Here is a 21,114-nt window from a genome sequence, read left to right on the forward strand (position 1 = left end):
CGCCCGCCCTCATTTACTGTTTTGTATAAGAAAAAGGAGACTACACGAAGTGCCCACCTCCAAGGAGAGCATGGCGTTTTAAATGCTTTTTGCTTTGAGAATTGAAGGAAAGGCTGAAATAAGGTGGATACCTGGGCAGAGGTTCTCAGCATTTGTTAGAAGCAATGTGGAAGCTAAAATTCCAGCTTAGCTGCGTGGGTGGGGACGGTGGGGGCGGGGGTGCAGGGGAGAGCTGGGGATGGGGTTGGAAGGGGTCTGAGGCCAATGAAATCAGTCTGGAAGGGGCTGATTCTCACACACCCCTAACTCTAGAGCTGCTAACCACACGTGGCTATTCAAGTTTAAATTAATTATAATTAAATAGCATTACAAATTCAGTGTCTCAGACACAGAGGGCCACGTTTCGAGTGCCCAGCAGCCACATGTGGCCAGTGCTGCCATGTTGGACAACGCAGATCATAGAATATTTCCATCCTTGCAGCACTGTTCTAAAGGGTCGTCAAGTCCTGCTCTCGTGGGTGGAGGTGAAGTGGCCAGGTCAGCCTTGTATACAGTGGAGGTGGTTTTCAGACTGAGTTCCTGAGCACATACGCATACAATGTGAGTGTGTGTATGTGGGGGTTAGAGGCATTGCAGCTCCTGTTTCCTGCTGAGTCGTCACCCTACAGAGCAGGGAAGCTTCTGGAAGTCTGACCTGGGAACGTGGAGAACCCCAGGCTCCGTAGCTTCTGGGCTGGCTCCAGGCCATCCTCACTGTCAAGGGGAGACCCCACACAGATGAGGGGTGGGGCTGCAAGGGCCCCCAGTGCAGAGCACAGGACAGAAGCGCCAGCACCTGCCAGAAAAACCTTTATTTCCAAGGGGTGGCCCATTTGGCCTGCTGCAGTTACCCCTCCTCCGGGACATTGAGCTTCTCCTTCACCCCACAGGCCACCACGGCGAAAAAGAACTCCGGGAAGAAGGTGCGGACGTACACGGCAGCCTTGGGAATGGGGTTGGCCATGAACACCTCTTGCTTCTTCCTCCGCACGGTGCGCATCACCTCCTCCGCCACCTCCACGGGGTGCACGCCGTAGGTCAGCTTCCTGAAAAAGACTGAACGGCCCCAGTTGGGGGTGGGGTTATGGCCTCAGTGGGGAGCCGGCTGGTCAGAGCCCTGCACGTGCACAAAGACTGGGGGGCGGGAAGCGTGGGCTGTTCCCGGAGTCACAGGTTCCAGGCCCCCTCCGTCACCTGCGGGCCACGGCGCCCAGCGGGAGACACTCCACTCTCTGGGCTTCCTTCTGCCTCTTCGTCTATAAGGTGGACCTGGTTTCCTGCCCTGATAATTTCGCAGGGCGGTTATGTGTGGGGGAAGGGATGCAAAAGAGGTTAGGATCTAAGAAGGTGCCAGGTGGATTAAGGGGCTGTTTGTGACGGTCGTGAAGCTGTGTGTGTCAGGAGCATCCTGGAACCCCTGGTCTGCCCCCTATCTTGGATCATCTTGGATCCTGAAGGTGGAAGCCTCGGGCAAGGTGTAGCGCCTGTACCCTTAGAGTATCCTAGAGTAGTGGCCGTAATAAGGTGCGCTGATAGATAGAGGGGCTGGTTGCTATTCCAGAACCTTCAGTCCTCCCAACAACCCTAAGAGGTAGGTATTGCTATTGCTATTATCCGTCATTTTCTAAAATGAAAATAATAATACTAATAAATAATAATAGCAATACCTACCTCTTAGGGAGGCACGAAGTGATTAAGGGACTTGCTCACGTCCAACCCTCTAATATGTGGCAGAGGCCGGCTTGCAGTGCAGACTTTTTTTTTGACAGAGCCTCGCGCTGTCGCCCAGGCTGGACTGCAGTGGTGCGTTATCGGCTCACTGCAAGCTCCGCCTCCCGGGTTCAAGTGATTCTCCTGCCTCAACCTCCCAAGTAGCTGGGACTACAGGCACGCACCACCATGCCCGGCTAATGTTATGTATTTTTAGTAGAGACGGGGTTTCACCATGCTGGCCAGGATGGTGTCGATTTCCTGACCCCGTGGTCCTCGCCCGCCTCAGCCTCCCAAAGGGTCGGGATTAACAGGCGTGAGCCACTGCGCAGGGCCCAGGTGGCCTGGCTTTAGACTCTCGGTCTCCACTCTGTGCACGGGAAAGGGGGAGCAGGAAAGTTCTTCAATCCATGACATCTGGGAAACAGGTCCAGGGACAGGCAGTTGCTTGCCGAGGTGGCAGAGGAAGCCGAGTGGCTGAGCTCAGCGGGCGCACGGACCGTAGGCTGCAGGGAGGATTTTGTCTACCGGGTGCCTCAGGCCTAAAGGTTTGCGGCCCCCGCCCTGCCCTGCTGTTGGGGGTTGCTGAGCCTCTTCCACTCCCACCTTCAGACTCATGATTCAGGAGTACCCATCTGAAGGTCATTCACCCCCCAGTGACACCGGACTGTTCCCGAGGCCCCCAGGGGCCCCAGCTTCCCTCTGAAGTCTCACATTTCCAAATGGAGGCTTCCCAGTTTCCTTGCTCTGGATACACGTGGTAGGACCGGACGAAAGTCGGGCTCACGGTGCTGATGACAACGTCGTATTCCTCCACTTCGGCTCGGAGGCAGTCAAAGAAGCCCAGGGCTGCGTGCTTGGAGGCAGCGTCTGCAGGAGAAACCATCCGGAGGTGGGCGCAGGACACTCCCGGGCCCGGCTTCCCGGTGGGCATGCGCATTGGAAGCAGGGGGGCCCACAGACACATTTCCTGCAAGCTCAGAGCGGAGAGGGTCCTCAAGAATGTGCCCCTCACTTGACAAATGAGCACAGAGAGCCCTCGGGAGTGGTGGACACAGAGCTGGAACTGAATCGAGCTTAGCCACTTGCTGGTGGTGTGACCTGACCTTGGGCAAATCACTTTGCCTCTCTGAGGCTCAGTTTTCTTATCTTTAAAATGGGAGTAATATTTCCCTTGCCAAATTACTGTGAAGATCAAATGAGAAAACATACAGAATGCTGGCACCAACATGAATTCCTCTTCCTTCCTGGGAAGGCTGATGCCTACGAAACTTGTCCAGGGTCTGGGGCCAGCTGGTGGCTGCAGTGAGCCTGAATCACAGCTATCCCCTCTCCCTTCCTGTTTCCCTTCTCCTCCGAGAGCCCGTCCAAGTCATCCACTCACCAAATCCAGTTCAAATCATAGCAGCCATGGGTTGGGCAAAAAAGGATCATTTCAGGAATTCCAAAAAGAAGGGAGTGGACATTGCTTAGAGCTTTGGGAAGTTAGAGCCACATCTGGGGTGTGATGCCCCGTCAGTCAGAGGCGGAAGGGGCAGAAGGTGGATGTACTGTGGTTCCTGCCACCGTGCCCAGATGCCTTCAACCAGAACCCTTTCCTGGTCTCCCTGACATCATGACCAGCAAGCTTCCAGTTCTCTCCAATGAGGCTTTTTTTTTTTTTTTTTGAGACGGAGTCTCACTCTGTCGCCCAGGCTGGAGTACAGTGGTGCGATCTCGGCTCACTGCAACCTCCGTCTCCCAGGTTCAAGAAATTCTCCTGCCTCAGCCTCCTGAGTAGCTGGGTTTACAGGCACACACCACCATGCCCAGCTAATTTTTGTATTTTTAGTAGAGATGGGATTTCACCATGTTGGCCAGACTGGTCTCGAACTGCTGACCTCAGGTGATCTGCCTGTCTTGGCCTCCCAAAGTGCTGGGATTACAGGTGTGAGCCACCGTGCCCTGCAGAACCATGCGCTTTAAATGGATGCATAGTGTGGTATGTGAATTACACCCGCCAATGCAAGTGTTAACAAAAAAAGGTCTACCAGCTTGTTTTTCATTCATCCACTATCTCCTTGATTCCTTCAGTCATTCAACAGTGAAGCCCCTGCTCTGGTGGGTGAGGAGCTGGGGACCCAGAGGTGGACAGAGGCAGCTCTGGCCTCACGGAGTACTCAGTTCATCAGTGGGGCAGATACATGGACAGGTGACTTTCCACGTGGTGTTTTTTGTTTTGTTTTATTTTGTTTTGTTTTGAGAGGGAGTCTTGCTCTATTGCCCAGGCTGGAGTACAGTGGCTCGATCTCAGCTCACTGCAACCTCTGCCTCCCGGGCTCAAGCAATTCTCCTGCCTCAGCCTCCCGAGTAACTGGGATTATGGGTGCACACCACCACACCTGGCTAATTTTTGTATTTTTAGTAGACATGGGTTTCACCATGTTGGCCAGGCTGGTCTCAAACTCCTGACCTCAAGTGATCCACCCGCCTCAGCCTCCCAAAGTGCTGGGATTACAGGTGTGAGCCACTGTGCCCGGCCCCATGTGGCATGGTTGATGGAGGAAAGGGGTGGGTGCCTGCAGCGGGAGGGACACATGGCAGGCTGCATCCCCTTTCAAGTCTGTGTGCCAGGTTCTGAGCCTCAGCGCCCCCATCTCCTTGCCTGAGTGGATGGTAAGGGAACTGTGCTGAGGTGCTCAGGGACATTGCGTTCCTTTGGTCAAAAGAAAGAAACCTCTGAGTCAGCAGACCCCAGGTCACTCCCACGCCAGCCCTTTGTGTCTGTCCAAAGCCAGATTCAGAGGAAGAAGAGAATTTGGGGCCAGTCCAGGGTGGCATCGCTTCAGTTATGACATTTAAGTGGGAAACTCTGTGCCCCTCAATTCCTCAGTGCAGAGAAGCCAGACCGTGGCTGATGGGGGTGGAGACAGCCTTGAGAGAATTCTGAGTCCCCAATGCTGTGTTTTGCAAGCGTTCCCAGGAAATGCGTGCGTTTGTCCAATACAGGTCAGTGGCCAAAGGGCTCATTGTCATGCCCATGCCTCGCTGTGTTATGTCGCCTCTGTGTCCCCATCACCTGGCTTTAGGCATTGAAACACTTTGTTGAATGAATGAAGGCAGGAGGCAAGGAAGGTGAAAAGTCACCCAGCTGCTGAAAATAACAGACAGAAAGTTTAAAAATACAAGGAGCAGTGGGGAGATTCCTAAGTGGGTTGGGGAAGAGAGGAAAATGCGGGACGTGCCAAAGACTGCTGTATGTGGCCCATTCACTCTTCCCTTCTTCCTGGGCCCCCGAGGGCACTGCACTCCCCAGTGTCCCTTGCACTTAGGTGTGACTGAGTTCTCCCAGTAGGATGTGAGCAGCGGTGATGCCAGCCTGGGGGAAATGGGATGTCCAATGCCAGCCTGGGGTTTGGACATTGGGCATGGATCCTCCACAGTCTCTTTCTTCTTGCCAGCAGGGACCCAGCTGTGACTACCCAGAAGATGGTGTTGATGGAATGACTTAGCATGATCCTGGGCCCCCAATGACGCTGCGGCATGGTGCCACCTGCTTGCCTGGTGCCATTCCCATTGAGGTTACTACATGGAGGAGTAATCAGGTTTTCCCATATCACAGGCTCACAGCACCATAGGCTTAGACTAACTAAGGCAAATGGAAAAAGGAAGGTAAAACACTACTAGAGGGGGCGTTATGGGCTGAATTCTGTTGTCAATCCTCCCAAAATTTATATGCTGAAACCCAATCCCCAGTGCTCAGAATGTGACTGTGTTTAGAGATATTTAAAGAGGTAATTAATATAAAATGAGGCCATTAGGCTGGGCCCTACTCCAATCTGACTGGTGCTGTTATAAGAAGAAGAAATTTGGGGCCAGGTGTGGTGGCTCACGCCTGTAATCCCAGCACTTTGGGAAGCCAAGGCAGACGAATCACCTGAGGTCAGGAGTTTGAGACCAACTTGGCCAATATGGTAAAACCCTGTCTCTACTAAAAACACAAAAATTAGCTGGGCGTGGTGGCGGGTGCCTGTAGTCCCAGCTACTCAGGAGGCTGAGGCAGAAGAATCGCTTGAACCTGGGAGGCAGAGGTTGCAGTGAGCCAAGATCTTGCCATTGCACTCCAGCCTGGGCAACAGAGTGAGATTCTGTCTCAAAAAAAAAAAAGAAGAAGAAGAGGAAATTTGGACATACAAGGAGGCAACAGACATGCACATGCACAGAGGAAAGACTGTGTGGGGACACAGCAAGAAGGCAGCTATCTGTAAGCCAGGGAGAGGGGTTCCAGAGAAAACCAACCCTGCCGACACTTTGATCATGGACTTCCAGCCTCCAGAATGAAAAAACAAATTTCTGTTGTGTAAGCCCCAGCCTTGGTGTTTTGTTATGGCAGCCTGAGCAGATTCATATGGGGACCTACTCATTTTTTTCCCTCCCTTCTTCCCTTCTACCCTTGTACCCATCAAACATTTACTGAGCCCCTAATTTGCACATGGTAGTGTGGGCCATGAAGAAATGTATATGGTATGTTCCCCACCTCTTAGAACTAGCTCATCAGATGTGGAAATGGCTCCAGAATTTTTCCAGCTAGATCCCAGGAACATACACCTAGAAGTCCTTCTCCTTGAACTTTTGAAAGGACGCTCATTTTTGGAGCTGCCCCCACCCTGAATTCTGCCCCTTTCTGTTTTTCCTGGTTCCTTCCTCAGAAGGTCTCCATTGCCCTCCCATTTTGTGATGTGCACCCATCCTTCTCTTTCCCAATGGTAATCTTCCCTGACCTTCAAGGGCATCTTTATGGAGGAAGGGGCATTGGAGCTATGTCTGTGCATCTTTGTCAGGAGCGTGACCTTCACCTGGCATTGTCAGGTTCACCTAGTGCATGTCCTGCCCACATAGGAGACTGTGAGCTTTGCAGACAGAGGGAGCTTATCTTTAATATCTCAGCATCTCCCATAGCCACTTGCATGCTGTAGGCGCCCAAAAAATAGGAACCATAGGGATGAAAGAAAACCCAGCAGATGGTGTCATCCTGGGACCCTTTCCCCTGTGACCATCTGCCTAGTCTTAGACATAACAGCTCCTGCCTTATACCATAAGACATACAACAGAAGATTCATATTTTTATCTTAGCAACTTACAAGCTGTACGGAACGGGATTCCAAACTTCCCTTGGATGTTATTCACTAACACGATTTGGCCTGTTCTCCGGGAGATCATGTTGGGAAGCAGGGCTGGAAAACACAGGACAAAGAGTCATGGTTAAAACTTTGCGACTGAGTTAGGCAGCCGCCGGCAGACCCCTCCCCCTGCTCCCCTTCATCACGGGGCTCCACTCCCTCCGTGGTAATTAGATTGCAGCAGGGCAGCGGAGATGGAATGAACCCTGCAATCGTTTATCCAGCGTTCCCAAAGCGTGGGCTGGTGAATTGCTGGGTGATTTTAAATTGGTGCTTTCCCACCAATGTGCATTTAGTGACACTGATTTCTTTTTATTACAGGCATGTTTATATTTATTGTGTTTTCCTCTCGACTTTTGTTTAGATGCAGGGGGAACACGTGCAGATTTGTTCCATGGGCATATTGCACTCAGGTAGTGCGTGTGGTACCCAATAGAATAGAACAGACGCTGATCTCAGTAGTGAGAAAGTCATTCCCATTTCAATTCTCCTGCTATGGCCTCCAGAAGGAAGAAGGAAGTCTCACAATGGTTCTAGTACGTCTTTAACGCCTCTCTTGCACGTGCTAATCTTTTAACAAAGAGAGGGAAGATTCTGACGTTCTCAGGCTACCTTGGGAGAACTTACTTTGTTTAATTTTCAGGTTGCCCTTTATTTATTGAGAATGAAAGAGGTTTTAAATTTATGTTGGTTTTATACACATTTCCTCCTAAAGTGAATTTAATTTAAAAATGAGAAAATTCAGAGAAAGGTATTAAATTAATAATAGTACAGGCAGAATGGGGATATGGCAAAAAGTGAAAAGACAGTACTCAAAGAGTCAACTTTCAGAATGATCTGTGAAACCCAGCACCTCCATGTTAAAGATGGACAAACTGGGCCGGGCTCAGTGGCTCACGCCTGTAATCCCAGCACTTTGGGAGGCTGAGGTGGGTGGATCACGAGGTCAGGAGATGGAGACCATCCTGGCTAACATGGTGAAACCCTGTCTCTACTAAAAGAATACAAAAAATTAGCCAGGCGTGGTGGCGGGTGCCTGTAGTCCCAGCTACTCAGGAGGCTGAGGCAGGAGAGTCACTTGAACCCGGGAGGTGGACCCGGGAGGTGGAATTTGCAGTGAGCTGAGATCATGCCACTGCATTCCAGCCTGGGACACAGAACGAGACTCTGTCTTGAAAAAAAAAAGAAAAGAAAAGAAAAAAAAAACCAAAAACAAGATGGACTAACTGAGGTCCAGAGCTAGGGACTAGACCCAGGGTCCTTAGTGAGGGCTAACCAGGAAGAGAAACCAATTCTGGCCCTTTTCCACTCCACTTTCTTTGTTCATTGCTTTGATGCCAGTGAACAGTCTCTGTTAAAGGTTGATAGATGACACACTTGTGCTGGTGTGTTTGCTGTGTCCACAGGAACTGGACTGGAGGAAACTGTTATCTCTGGGACAGCATTCTAGAAGCTCTGGAAAGTCATCTTTCTGCCCCAAATGCTTCTTTCTCTTCATCTGTCTTAGTACTCGGAATCCGGAATCCGATTGTTAGAGGTGTCCAGCATGGGAGCTGGTTGTAGAGACGGTAATTGCAAGATCATGCTAGATCTTAGACCTTGCCAGGACACCCAACTCCCTAAATGGAGGCGTTCTCCACATTACATTCCCCCTGAGCTTCTGCTTTGATAAACTTTTATTTTTTTGGAGAGCAGGGGCTTCAACTTTTCTTTCTTTTAGACGGAGTCTCAGCCCGTCACCCACGCTGGAGTGCAATGGCGTGATCTCGGCTCACTGCAACCTCAGCCTCCTGGATTCAAATGATCCTCCTGCCTCAGCCTCCTGAGTAGCTGGGATTACAGACATCCACCACGATACCTGGCTAATTTTTGTATTTTTAGTAGAGACAGGGTTTCACCATGTTGGCCAGGCTGGTCTCGAACTCCTGACCTCATGATCTATCAACTTTTCATTCTACTCTGTGGTCATTTCCAGCCCCATTTTCCAGGCTTCAGACCGGCGTTTGAACTTGGTGGTGAGAAATCTGCACCTGGGTGTCTCCTAGGCCCCTCAGACAGGCTCACATAGGAATCACAGTCTTATTCATTAAAGGGAGACAACCTCCTGCCTTCCCTGTTTCTGTGAAGGGATTGACAGAATACTGGGTCTCTTGTAATTTGGTAATAAGTCCTTTTTCTTCTTCATTTCTGAGGACAGAATCTTTACCTTTGACCAACTGTCATGGTTGGAAGCAGATCAACCGCAAGGTTGATACAGCAGAATGTACACAGTTGTTGAGACAATTGTTGGAGGATGAGACAATTGTTCAGAGACGTCGAATTGGAGGGAAGCCAGAGATGTAAGGAGAGAGAAGTAAAAGGGCAAAGCTTGGGTGGGGAGAGGGGTTTCACAGAGAGGGTGGTTGAAATATGCCAGTCAGATACTTCCTGGGTTCCTTTTCCTACATAAACATTGAAAATGGGAATGCTGAAAGCTTTCACCCAATAGGTAGGGAATTTTCTAAGGGGACTGGAGAATTCCATATAGAATAGGATGACTGTCTGGCTATTTAACAGAGCCCTCTGTAGAATCTGGTGGCCCAGATACCCATGGGAAAGTCAAACTCACAAGACCTTTTGTCAATGTGATGGGGCCAAAGTAATTGGCATCCATGATCTTTTTGTCGAGCTCCAGAGAAATCTTATGGGCAGGCCCCTTCACCTTCATGCTGGCATTGTTGATGAGGATGTCCACACAGCCATAGCAATCCAGGACTTCTTTTGCCACATCTGGGACGCAGCTGATGTCTGAGAGGTCCAACAGGACCAGCTTTGGGGTGAATGTCTGCTGAACCAATGACAGAGTCAGGGTATGTGGGATCTCCTCCCTCTTGCAGACCTTGGGAGCCCTCGATCTAAAAGCCACCCATTTTGAAATTCAAAGATCATGAAATGACTGGAAAAAAAAAAAAAAAAAGACGAACAAGCAGAAATGATTCTGGGATGGAGGATATTGCCAGAGAATTCATTCTTGGGGACCAGGGCAAAAACAACAAATCTTGACGTGAATATGCAGCAATAAGTCTAAACTCTTGGCCAAGATTCCAGAACTGATAAATGAATATCACCCTTCGCAGCAGTCCCTTTGCAGGTTGGCACTGACTCCAGGGGTGGCATCATTACTTTTAACAGTTCTGAGCTCCTTTGTGGAAATTGCTTTTCAACCTGGCTTGCAAGTTGCAAAATAAATAAATAAATAAATCCATCACAGGACTTCATAGCCACATTTTAGAAAACTAAAATCATACACTCAACACAATATTTTTGAAACATCTGCTTACTAAGTGCCAGGCATTGTGTTTAGCCAGACACTTGCTGCATTGACTCTGTTGATCCAGGGATGTGTAGGAGGGTGGACAGATGGGAAAATTGATGACACCGAGTGGTAAATGCAATCCCAGTGTTTGACAAAGACTAGTCCTGAGATATGCCCTTGAAGAGAGGGTTCCGTGGTCAAAATTGCTTGGGAAACACAGACTGTTCTCCAAGTTCTTCTTGGAGATACACAGTGCACATTGGCATATTAAAGGCTCTGAAAAGTCCTGCAGTGAAGAAACTGGACAAGCTTAGCTTAACTCAGTGTTTCTCACACAACTGACCACAAACCCTTGCTTTTACCCAGTGCCTCATCACATCCCTAGAAACACACTTTGGGGCATTCTGTGTTGTCCTGTTTGATTCATCTCCTCAAATATCAGACTTACCCCTGAATTACTTTGAGCTATTCCTAACCACCAAATGCAACCTCAAAGGTAAAGATTCGAAAAAAGTATCCTGAAGGGAGCTCCTTGACCAATGCTCCAGAAAAACCTTTGGAAACTACGGCCTCATTGAAAGAAGTGTTCACTTTCTGGGAGACTTCTTGGGAAGGGATCTCATTTATCTGGTTTCTTTGATGGAGATGTCAGTTAAGGTATTAAAAAAAAAAATGGCTGTGTTTGTGATCACAGCCCATACCTGCAACATCCTCTGTCTTCTGGATCCTTCTTGAGTTTGAGTTATATAGGGTCAGGGCAAGGGGCTGTGGCTACAGAACACGATTTTTCGTGGTGGGTAGTCAAAATAAGTCAACCCCTTATGAATGGCAAACATGACCCTATGCCAAGGTCATTGGGTTCATTACCTCACATTCCCCAAAGCAATCACCACATTTCCTCCACTTGGTCCAAGAGTTGGTCCTGAATGATCAGTGGAGGCTAGGAGTGCCCAGGAGTTACCCACGCCGACTGCTGGAAGACCTTACCTTGCCGGGGTCAGCCACGCTGATCAAGGCGTCGTATAGGTTCTCCAGCCTCTCCCAGTTCTTTCCACATAGCACCAGCCTTGCCCCACCCGTGTGGAACACCCGAGCACATTCTGTGGGGAAGAAGGAAACGGGGCAGGACACACTGTGTGGGTGGAGCCGCCGACAGTGAACCCCCTCTCTTGGGAACCCATGAATTCAAAAAACTCAGAAGTCTCAGCACCACGAGGTCCTGTAGGGGTCACTTCATTCAACTCCCTCCCCAGGCTGGAATTTTTGTCATTTCCAGCCTCCACTTCATTGCTTCCGTGAAAGGGAGCTCATGGTGGAGTGAGACCACGCCTCCTTTGTTAGAAAGTTCTGATAATTGGAAATTCTTCCTTACACTGAACAGAAAGATGAACCTGCCGACCTGGCCCCCCAGGACCGCAGCCCTAGAGATATCTCAATCTGAAGATAAGGGAGACACACCACCATGTTTTTTCAAATCAAACATCACCAGTTTCCTCCACATTTTCTCTGGGGATAATACCAGGGTTCTTTGTATTTGAAAGTAAACCTACTTTCCGTCTAATTAATTTTCCTCTGGACTGATTCCCCACCCACCCAATGTAGCACTTTCTCAACTGACTGTTAGCTGGTAGACAAACAGAATTCTTGTGTAGCAATACTAACGGTACTTAAAAGCAATAGAAGTTCACAGATTTGGAGAGTTTCCTTGCTGTAGGAACTGTTGAAAGATACGTACATATCTCTTGCATATCTCTGTAGTTCATTTAATACTCACAATAACCTTATGAGATAGTATCTTTAGGTTGGGTTCTCAGGAAGCAGACTCTGAGTCAAGGATTCAGGTGGCCAGGATTTACTGAGGGCCTGCTCTTCAGAGACAGCCTGTCTGGGAGGGAAGTCATGGAGTAGGGGCCAGGAGAGGATGTGGTCTCAGGAAAGTCTAGCTTTGGCTTGATCCAAGGAAGACTCTGGAGTCTAAACTCTATTGCACAGCTGGAGGCAAGAGGATCAGCCTTTGTACACCAGTGTCAGTCACTGATGTGGGCTGCCCTCTCTGGGGGTACGTGCATAAGCTGTGTAACTCCTAGGCAGGGCAGCGTCCACTGGCAGAAGACAAGTCTTTGGGAAAGGAGGTACCTGCACGCCATTTGCAATCTGCACGCCATTTGCAATCTACACGCCATTGCAGCCAACGTTTACGGTGCCTGGGAAATGGATGAGCTGACCAAGTACGGGGATCTGGAAGAGGCACCAACAGCACCGACTCCAGGGAAGAACCTATTATTGTCTCATTTACACCATGAAGTGGTGGACTCAGACTGGCTGGGAACACGGAAGGACAGCCTGGCAGCCTGGTGCCCAGTGGAGGCTGGGTATCCCAAGTGCTGTGGCTCCAAGTGAACTCAGGGCTGCGTGATTTTCTCCAGCAGGGCCCAGAGCCTGCTGCAGGTGGAGAGAAGGGACCGGCTAGACAGGACTGTTGGTCGGGGCTTGGTAAGGGGCATGACGGGCAGGGAAGTTGTGGTATTGGAGAAATGGAGGAATTGAGGTGCTGCACTATGAAGTCTAAATCAGGTGGGAGCAGGAGTGAAGAGGCAGAAAGGGCCAAGAGAGGACCCAAGCAGAGAGTTGTGGGGATAAGAGGTCTCCATGAGGCCTGAAAACAGGTGTACTGGGAATCCCTGAGAGAGCTGGGAGGACGGTGCTGGGAGAGCTCAGTCTGCTGACGGAGGGAAACCCGAATCCAGAAGTAACTGGGTTAACAATGTCACCTTGAATTGTTAGGGCTGCAGAGAAGGAAAGATTCCTCTCAATGCAGGTGTTTTATTTATACAGCTCATGATGAGTCTGGATGACAAAATCCAATAAAGATGTCAATCTGTCTCCAAGTTAAATTGATCCGGTAAATCAGGATCCCAACAGGTCTTGGGAAATGACAGAAAAGTCTACACGTTATATGGCATATTTTGCACACTTTAATTGGAATACTCTATGAAGGAAAGCAAAGAACATTTCGAAAAACAATTGTTAAAATATATTGTAAAACTACAGAAATTAAAGAGTCAGCCGTTCAAGTCTAGATAGAAATATTGATAATAAATAGAGTCAGGTATTGAGGAGAATTTAGTGTATGATAAAGTTAACATGTTGAATCAATGGGAAAAGGACGTATTACATAAAGAGTGGGGACCGGGCGCGGTGGCTCATGCCTGTAATCCCAGCACTTTGGGAGGCAGAGGTGGGCAGATCACTTGAGGTCAGGAGTTTGAGACCAGCCTGGCCAACATGGCGAAATCTCGTCTCTACTAAAAATTCAAAAATTTAATCCCAGCTACTTGGGTGGCTGAGGCAAGAGAATCTCTTGAACTCAGCAGATGGAGGCTGCAGTGAACTGAGATCACGCCGCTGCACTCCAGCCTGGGCAACAGAGTGAGACTCTGTTTAAAAAAAGGGGGGGGGGGGCGTTATTTGAATCCCTATTTGGGAGGGAAAAAAAGCTGGATGCATTACACCAAAATATACTAAATAGTGAAATATAAAAACAGAACCAAAACAGAACTAGAAGAAGGTAGAGACGAATATATACCTTTCATTGGGGAGGGCTCCTGAGCATCCATTGAAGGAAAAAAAATCCTAACAGAAATGATTTATGGATTGTACCCTTTTAAAAAAAACCTTCTTGACTGGGCATGGTGGCTCACGCCTCTAATCCCAGCACTTTGGGAGGCCGAGGCAGGTGGATCACGAGGTCAAGAGATCAAGACCATCCTGGCTAATGTGGTGAGACCCTGTCTCTACTAAAAATACAAAAAATTAGCCAGGCATGGTGGCGGGTGCCTGTTGTCCTAGCTACTTGGGAGGCTGAGGCAGGAGAGTGGCGTGAACCCGGGAGGTGGAGCTTGCAGTGAGCTGAGATTGCACCACTGCACTCCAGCCAGTAGAGACAAAAAAAAAACAAAAAAACAGAAAAACAGAAAAACAAAACAAAACAAAACAAAAACCTTCTTACAGAAAAAAAAAAAGAAAGAAAAACACCCACAAATAAAGGACAAGACAAATTTATAAAAAGTATTTATAATATATATGTCAGAAAAGAGTTAATTTGATATATGAAAAAACTCTTACAAATCAACTAGAAAAAAGATAAAAATGCTAATAAAGAAATTCGTTAAGGAGATGAGTAAGCAATTCACAAAAAATGTATCAAGATACAGAAGATGAGTGAATATCAGTAATACCTAAATGCAAACTAAAACACGGGACGGTTCCCTGCTGCCAGGAGCCCAGCTTCCTGTCTTATGGGCAAGATCCTGGGCCCAGCCAATGCCCTGAGGGCAGAGGAAAGGAAAGCCGGGACCTCTCCATCGGGGGTGGCCTGCGGAGCCAAGGAAGTCACAGCCATCAATGGCCAGGGTAGGTCATGAGTTGGTTGAGAGCTCATCTGAAGTCTGCCCAAGAGGACCTCTCGGAAGGTCAGTGGAACTCCAGAGGACAGGGTTGGTGGGGAGTAGACTGCCCGGGAACCAAGGGGTGAGGAGGGACTGAGCGAGTGGAGAAAAAACCCACATCTCCCATTTCACAGAAATGAATAATCCTAGGGAGGCCTCTGAAAGGTGCATAATAGTGCCCACAAGAGAAAGATTCAGACCCAGTTTTAAACAGGGACCAGGCCGATGGACCTTGAAGCCATCTTATAGCGCTGTCAGTCGGGTGAGGGTTTTTTTTGCTCTCCCGTCTTGCCTCCTTCCAGTCCCTGAGGCCCTAGAAGCCTAAGAAACAGCAAGAAGCTTCCCTCCAACTTGCACTAGCTGTGGGGAGGAGCAGAGAGGAGGAAAGAAAGTTCGAATTCAATGAAAATGGCCATGTTATCAGGTGTTAAACTGGGCATCCCAATTCCCGAATCAGTGCTCTCTTTCGGGACCCACCATGACCAAAGGATTTTGCAAAATCTAGTAGTAATCGGAGGCCGGGTGTGGTGGCTCACACCTGTAATCCCAGCACTTTGGGAGGCCAAGGCGGGTGGATTACCTGAGGTCAGGAGTTTGAGACCAGCCTGGCTAACATGGTGAAACCCCTTTTTACTAAAAATACAAAAAAATATTAGCCAGGCGTGGTAGTAGGTGCCTGTAATCCCAGCTACTCGGGAGGCTGAGGCAGGAGAATCGCTGGAACCCGGGAGGCAGAGGTTGCAGTGAGCCGAGATCGCGCCATTGCACTCCAGCCTGGGCAAAAAGAGCAATAGCAAAACTCCGTATCAAAAAAAAAAAAAAAAAAAAAAAAAAGAAATCAGAAAAGTCAGGAACAACCTGATTTTTTTTTCCTCAAGCTGCAGAGGAAGGACTCTTCCCTCTGAATAAATTTCAGGTGGACTGTCTCACGACACCCTTGATTTATGCTTGCTCATGACGGGTTACTCACATAAGCATCCCCCTGAAAGGAAAGGAAGGATGCATTCACACAGGGTGTCCCCAAGCATGTGGGGTTCTAGGTGTATCTTGTGTTCTTTTTACTTAAAAAAATTCTTTTAAATACATATGGCTTTTATAACAGAATTCACTAAAAGAAACTTCCGTGGGTAGCAGAGTCTAGCCTTTCCGCATTTCAGCTGTCGTTCTGGAGCAGAATGAAGCTTGGATTTTACAAATGAGAGGAGTGAAGTTCAATGGGTTGAAATGAGTCACCTGGAGTCTGGCCAGCAGGGAAGCCAGGATGTGACCCCCACAGGAGTCTGACATCCAGGTGGTGAGTAACGCATTTTCCACACTAGGCTCCTCTTGGCCAATGCCCACTGCTGAGAAAGGGACACGTTGAGGGTGAGGGTGCATTTTCACTCCTCGCTCCCTCCCTGTCATGATGATGAACATCTATTTTTTTGTTTGTTTGTTTTTTGAGATGGAGTTTCATTCTTGTTGCCCAGGCTGGAGTACAGGGGCGCAATCTCGGCTCACTGCAACCTCTGCCTCCCGGGTCCAAGGGATTCTCCCGCCTCAGCCTCCCGAGTAGCTGGGATTGCAGGTGCCTGCCACTACGTCTGGCTAATTTTTGTATTTTTAGTAGAGACAGGGTTTCCCCATGTTGGCCAGGGTGGTCTCGAACTCCGAGCTTAGGTCATCTGCCCGCTTCGGTCTCCCAAAGCGCTGGGATTACAGGCCTGAGCCACCACACCTGACCCCAGAGCATTATTTGCAGCAGGGCACTGGAGTAAGTGAGGGGGCTGCGAGCAGGAGCCAGATCAAACCTCTGGCACTGGCCTTGTTAGAACAGACAGCTGGGAGCATTCTTCCCCATCACGCTATTTCCCTTCTCCGCTAACACCTTGCGTTGCCCAGGTGTGCCTGGGAGGCGGGAGCCCAGCGGCGTGCTCAGTGCCTCAGTGCTGCTGCAGCCAAGGCTAGAGGCACTGCCCCCAAAGAAGTCATTTCTGCTGAAACCAGGTCTTTGGTATACCTGAGTGTCCTTATTTCTATTCTTTTATCAGCTCAGCATGTATCTAGCACTTTGGTACCCGGCTTTTTCTTTTTGATTCAATAAACATAAATTGAGCCCTTCTTTCTGTATTTCATCAATCTAAGATGCCATCGATGATGAGCTGTTGCCTGATTTCAGAGATAATACATGACTTTTAATTTTAATTTTAATTTTTTTGGGGACAGGGTCTCACTCTGTCGCCCAGACTGGAGTGCTGTGGTGTGATTTCAGCTCATTGCAACCTCCACCTCCCGGGTTCCAACGATGCTCCCACCTCAGCCTCCTGAGTAGCTGAGAATGCAGGTGCATGTCACCACACCCGGCTAAGTTTTACGTTTTCTGTACATATGGGGGGGGTCTTACTGTGTTGCCCAGGCTGGTCTCGAACTCCTGAGTTCAAGTGATTCAGCTACCTCAGCCTCCCCAAAGTGCTGGGATTACAGGCATGAGCCACAGAGACATTTTAAAGGGTGGCCTATGGGGATTGTAAGATGCTATGGATTGAAAGACAATCAGTCTGATTTCAGAAATGTTGAAAGGAGAGAAACTGCGCCTTTGAGGTGACAGCACACAGGCAGGGCTGACGTTCAGCTGTACCCTCTGAAGCAGCTCAGGTGCAGGGGTTAGGTATTCTGAAAGTCATTCTTTTTTCAAATTAATTAAAAATAAATTGATTATTAATTAAATTAATTAAATCAATTATTAATTAAATTAGTTAATTAAAATAAATAAATTTATTTTTGAGATGGAGTCTCACTCTGCCACCCAGGCTAGAGTGCAGTGGCATGGTCTCAGCTCACCGCAATCTCCGTCTTTTGAGTTCAAGCAATCCTCCTGCCTCAGCCTTCCAAGTAGCTGGGATTACAGGTGACAGCCACCATGCCCAGCTAATTTTTGTATTTTTAGTAGAGACGGGGTTTCACCATGTTGGCCAGGCTGGTCTCGAACGCCTGACCTCACGTGATCCACCTGCCTTGGCCTCCCAAAGTTCTGGGATTACAAGTGTGAGCCACTGAGCCTGGCCTTGATCAACACTCTTGTTGCAGACACAGTGGGTACAAGGTGACAGGATTCCTGGCTTGGCCGAATCCTGGAGGTTTGGAGCGAGGACTAGATGCCCTGACCTTTGTCTGTCTGTTTGATTTCCCTAGTAAACAACTTGGCGTGGCACTCCCTGCTGCTCCCGGTGCCACCCCTGGGGTTCATGCAGGTTCCATGGCAGCAGGGTGTGCAGTGGCTGTGCAAAGCCTGCATCATCCTCTCTGTGTCCTGGACTTGAGACACGCAGCAGTTGGAGCCTGGAATCACTGTCGTCAGCAGTGTGGGGGAACTAGGCGTTTATTTAAGGTCACACACGTCCAGCATCTCAAGTTACTTCTAAGTACTGGAAATGTATTTTTTTCTTCTTTGCATTTCTTTCCAGGGTGGGTCAATGAGATATAGTAAAAAAAAAGAACAGTGACAGTAGACACAACAAGCTAGGCCCTGAGGTTCTGCAAAGGCTGTTTCCCTCATAAGATGCATTTCCTGGGTACCTGGTTTGTGTCATGTGTGACTACAACTGAATGAGGTGTTTTAAAAGTGAATGAGATGATTAAAACAAATACACATCTCTCGACGATCAATAAAACTGTGTTTCTACCTAATAAGACACAAAACTAGCAAGGCTACAGAAGAACTGAGCAGCCTCGCCGACCAACAGGATCGAATCCACATGTATAGGACAATGGCAGAACGCACATTCTTTCCAAGCACTCGCGGAACCCATACAGAGATAGATCATAAGACAAACCTCAGCAAATTTCAAAGAATTGAAATCATACAGAGCATGTTCTCCAACCATGTTGGGATCAAACTGGAAAACAATAAAACAAATTTGCAAGAACACACTTATCCAAACGAGGGCCTTCCCTGATCACCTGTCACTTTTAGAAATTATTCATTAAATACACATTTTCTGAGTATGCCAACCAAGCATTGAGCTAGGTGCTGAGGCTGCTGGATGAACAAAACACAGGCTTCAGCACCGGGAAGCCTGTATCTAGTGGACTCACAGAGAAACACACAGATACAGCATGAGAAATACACTAATGCGGTATGTACTTGCAAGGGGCCAGTTAAGAAACTGCTCCCACAAGGATCATTCAAGAGGAAGGAGCAATTAAAGGTGTCAGGAAAGGCTCCAGGTAGAGGCTGTATCAGGGAATCATGTATTAGCAGCTTGGTGCAATGCCAGACAAAGATGCACCATTTGGAGAGCAAATTTTCCCCAAAACCTTCTGTTCTGAATGGCTTTAGATGGGCATCTCTTTTCCAGCTCTCCAGGGCAGCACACTCCCTGTTGTCTTGTGTCTGGTCTGATAGACAGACGTGTGTGCCCTGGCTTGCCCCTGAAGAAGAAGGAGTTTGAGTTTGTGTACCTCACTCCCCTTTGATGCAGGATATCCTCTCTGGGAATTGTGTATGGGACTCATCTAGGGGCCACTTAGAGAGCCTAGTCTATCTGCCTTATGCTTTGTTTTTTATCTTACAAGATGGACCCGGGTTGATCACCCACTGAAATCTAAGCCATCCTCAAAGCGTGCGGATTGGCTCCCACTGGGATGCCGAAGAGGATGAGTAGCAGGCTCTGAGAAAATTCTCAGGGAGGTTACAAACATTCCCACGATGGCGGCACCATGCGGGTAAGTGCCCAGCCCCCCAGAGGGACTCTCAGGGGGCAATGCTTGGGACATAGTGGACTCAATGGACACTTACTGAGTTACTAATGAATGTTGGACTGTGTGGGATCTGTGCTCTATGAAAAATAATAAAAACTACAGCAAAAGTTGTGCTAACTATATCACATACAAAGTTGTACTACCATTGTCTGGAAGGACAGAATCAGAATTTTGCAAACTTAAGGACAATTTACGGTCTCTCATGTCATAGATGTCACCAGCAGAAGGGTCCCTCTGAGGCTATATAATTCAGGGGTTGCAAATGCAAATGCCTTCAATGCCAGAAAGTGCAATGATTGAAAGAATCAGGCCAAATGTGATACAATAGGGATGGGTGGGGTATGTGGCCCAATAGTGTGGGCACGTTTTGCCTATATGTGTTCATGATCATCATTACTAACCCTTGAGTGATATCCGCTGCAGCTCCAGGTACTGTTCTAAGTGCTATACATCTATGAACTCATTTATTCCTCACAGTGGCATCGTTAGGTAGAGCCTGCTGGTACCCTTGCTTTACAGAGGAGAAGTTTAAGGCAGAGAAGTGAAGTAACCAGCTAGTCATTACTGGAGCCGGGAACTGAACCCAGCTCCTGAGTCTGGGCTCACAACCAGTACGCTGCCCCAGCTCAAGGCTTTGCGTTTTCAAAATTTCTGGAAACCTCATGAAGCCAAAACAAATCACATCTGCAGACCCATTTTAGCCCTTAGGCTGTGAGTTTGCAATCCTAGATATTCCACCGCCCTCATTTTTCAGGAATCTGCAGCCTCCAAAAGATGGGAAACTTGCTGGTTAATGACAGAAGCTGGGAGAGAACACAGAAGGGATCCCCTCCCACCTAGCAGGTTTGCCCACACACCACCCTGCCACCCTGCCAGTCCCTGGGGGGCAGAAATGGGCACAGGTGGGAGCAAAGCCAGCTTACCCTTGCCCAGTCCTGAGATGGCATCGGTGATCACCACCACTTTGTTCTGCACAGCTGACTTTGACCACAGCCTGGACACCTCTTGATAGATGAAGAGGAGGCCACTGATTCCCAGCAGCAGCAGGGGCAGCAGCAGCATAGCCATGACTCCCATCTTGTTCTGGGGGACAACGGAGTAAGAGGGGATTGGCTTTGCAAAGAGACGCTGATCAGGGCACCCAGGGCAGGGGGAGGCCCAAGGCTGCAGGGAGCTCGGCTCTGTGCAAGCCTGCGAGCGGAACACCCAGTGGGCGTGCTAATCCCCAAATGTTCAACAAATAGGAAATGTACTCACAGTGTCTCCGAAAGCAAACCGAATCCAGGGGCCCTGCCCTCCCCAAAGGTTAATGACAAACTTAATTAAAATGGGTCTGCATTTTTGGAAGAAAATCCATGTGTTAAGGCCACTTGCTTGGGCCCTAATGGTTATTTATAGCTTTCAGTTGCACTAAAAGGCTGTCAGGGTAAATATAGTGTCTATTCTGATATTCAGGAACACATGCTGGCCGGGTCTGATTTCAGGGCTCCTGCCAAAGCTCTCCTGGCTTGCCTGACTATTAGAGGTTTCCTCTGCGGTTTGGGGCTGAGCACGAGGGATCCAAACCCGGGATTTTCAGCACAAACCTCCTTGCCCTCGCTTCCGGTAACCCTCGTAATCAGGTAGTGTGGATGGATATGGCCGAAGACCATCTGGCCTTGGCTTTCTAGTTGGAGATGAAAAGCATAGAGAACTGCTAAAGAGAATGAAGTCTTTTGCAGAA

General features: G+C 48.7%; 1 protein-coding gene across 2 annotated transcripts; it reads right to left on the bottom strand.

Moving 5' to 3' along the window:
* Positions 1 to 832: 832 nt before the first annotated feature.
* DHRS7C (dehydrogenase/reductase 7C) lies at positions 833 to 20,796 on the bottom strand. Of its 2 annotated transcripts, none has more exons than XM_003912337.4 (7): positions 20,649 to 20,796; positions 20,315 to 20,474; positions 11,191 to 11,303; positions 9,522 to 9,735; positions 6,870 to 6,962; positions 2,464 to 2,619; positions 833 to 1,095 (listed from the first exon to the last, which is right to left on the bottom strand). In XM_003912337.4, exons 2-7 carry the CDS (start codon positions 20,466 to 20,468, stop codon positions 887 to 889), a joined length of 939 nt encoding a protein of 312 aa, XP_003912386.1. In that variant the 5' UTR covers positions 20,469 to 20,474; positions 20,649 to 20,796; the 3' UTR covers positions 833 to 886. The 2 variants fall into 2 exon arrangements, with proteins under 2 accessions (XP_003912386.1, XP_009187933.1); XM_009189669.3 differs by having other exon boundaries at positions 9,522 to 9,732; positions 20,649 to 20,795.
* Positions 20,797 to 21,114: the final 318 nt, after the last annotated feature.

The sequence above is a fragment of the Papio anubis genome, chromosome 17 (assembly GCF_008728515.1).
Source record: "Papio anubis isolate 15944 chromosome 17, Panubis1.0, whole genome shotgun sequence".
Lineage (NCBI taxonomy): Eukaryota > Metazoa > Chordata > Mammalia > Primates > Cercopithecidae > Papio > Papio anubis.

Excerpts from the sequence above, each read along its gene's own strand:
- DHRS7C (XM_003912337.4), bottom strand. The coding sequence starts at position 20,468 with ATGGGAGTCATGGCTATGCTGCTGCTGCCCCTGCTGCTGCTGGGAATC. Across the intron at positions 2,620-6,869 it reads AATCCCGTTCCGTACAGCTT|ACGCTGCCTCCAAGCACGCA; the intron begins GTAAGTTGCTAA and ends TTTCTCCTGCAG. Across the intron at positions 1,096-2,463 it reads GGAAGCCTCCATTTGGAAAT|TCTTTTTCAGGAAGCTGACC; the intron begins GTGAGACTTCAG and ends GGGGCCGTTCAG.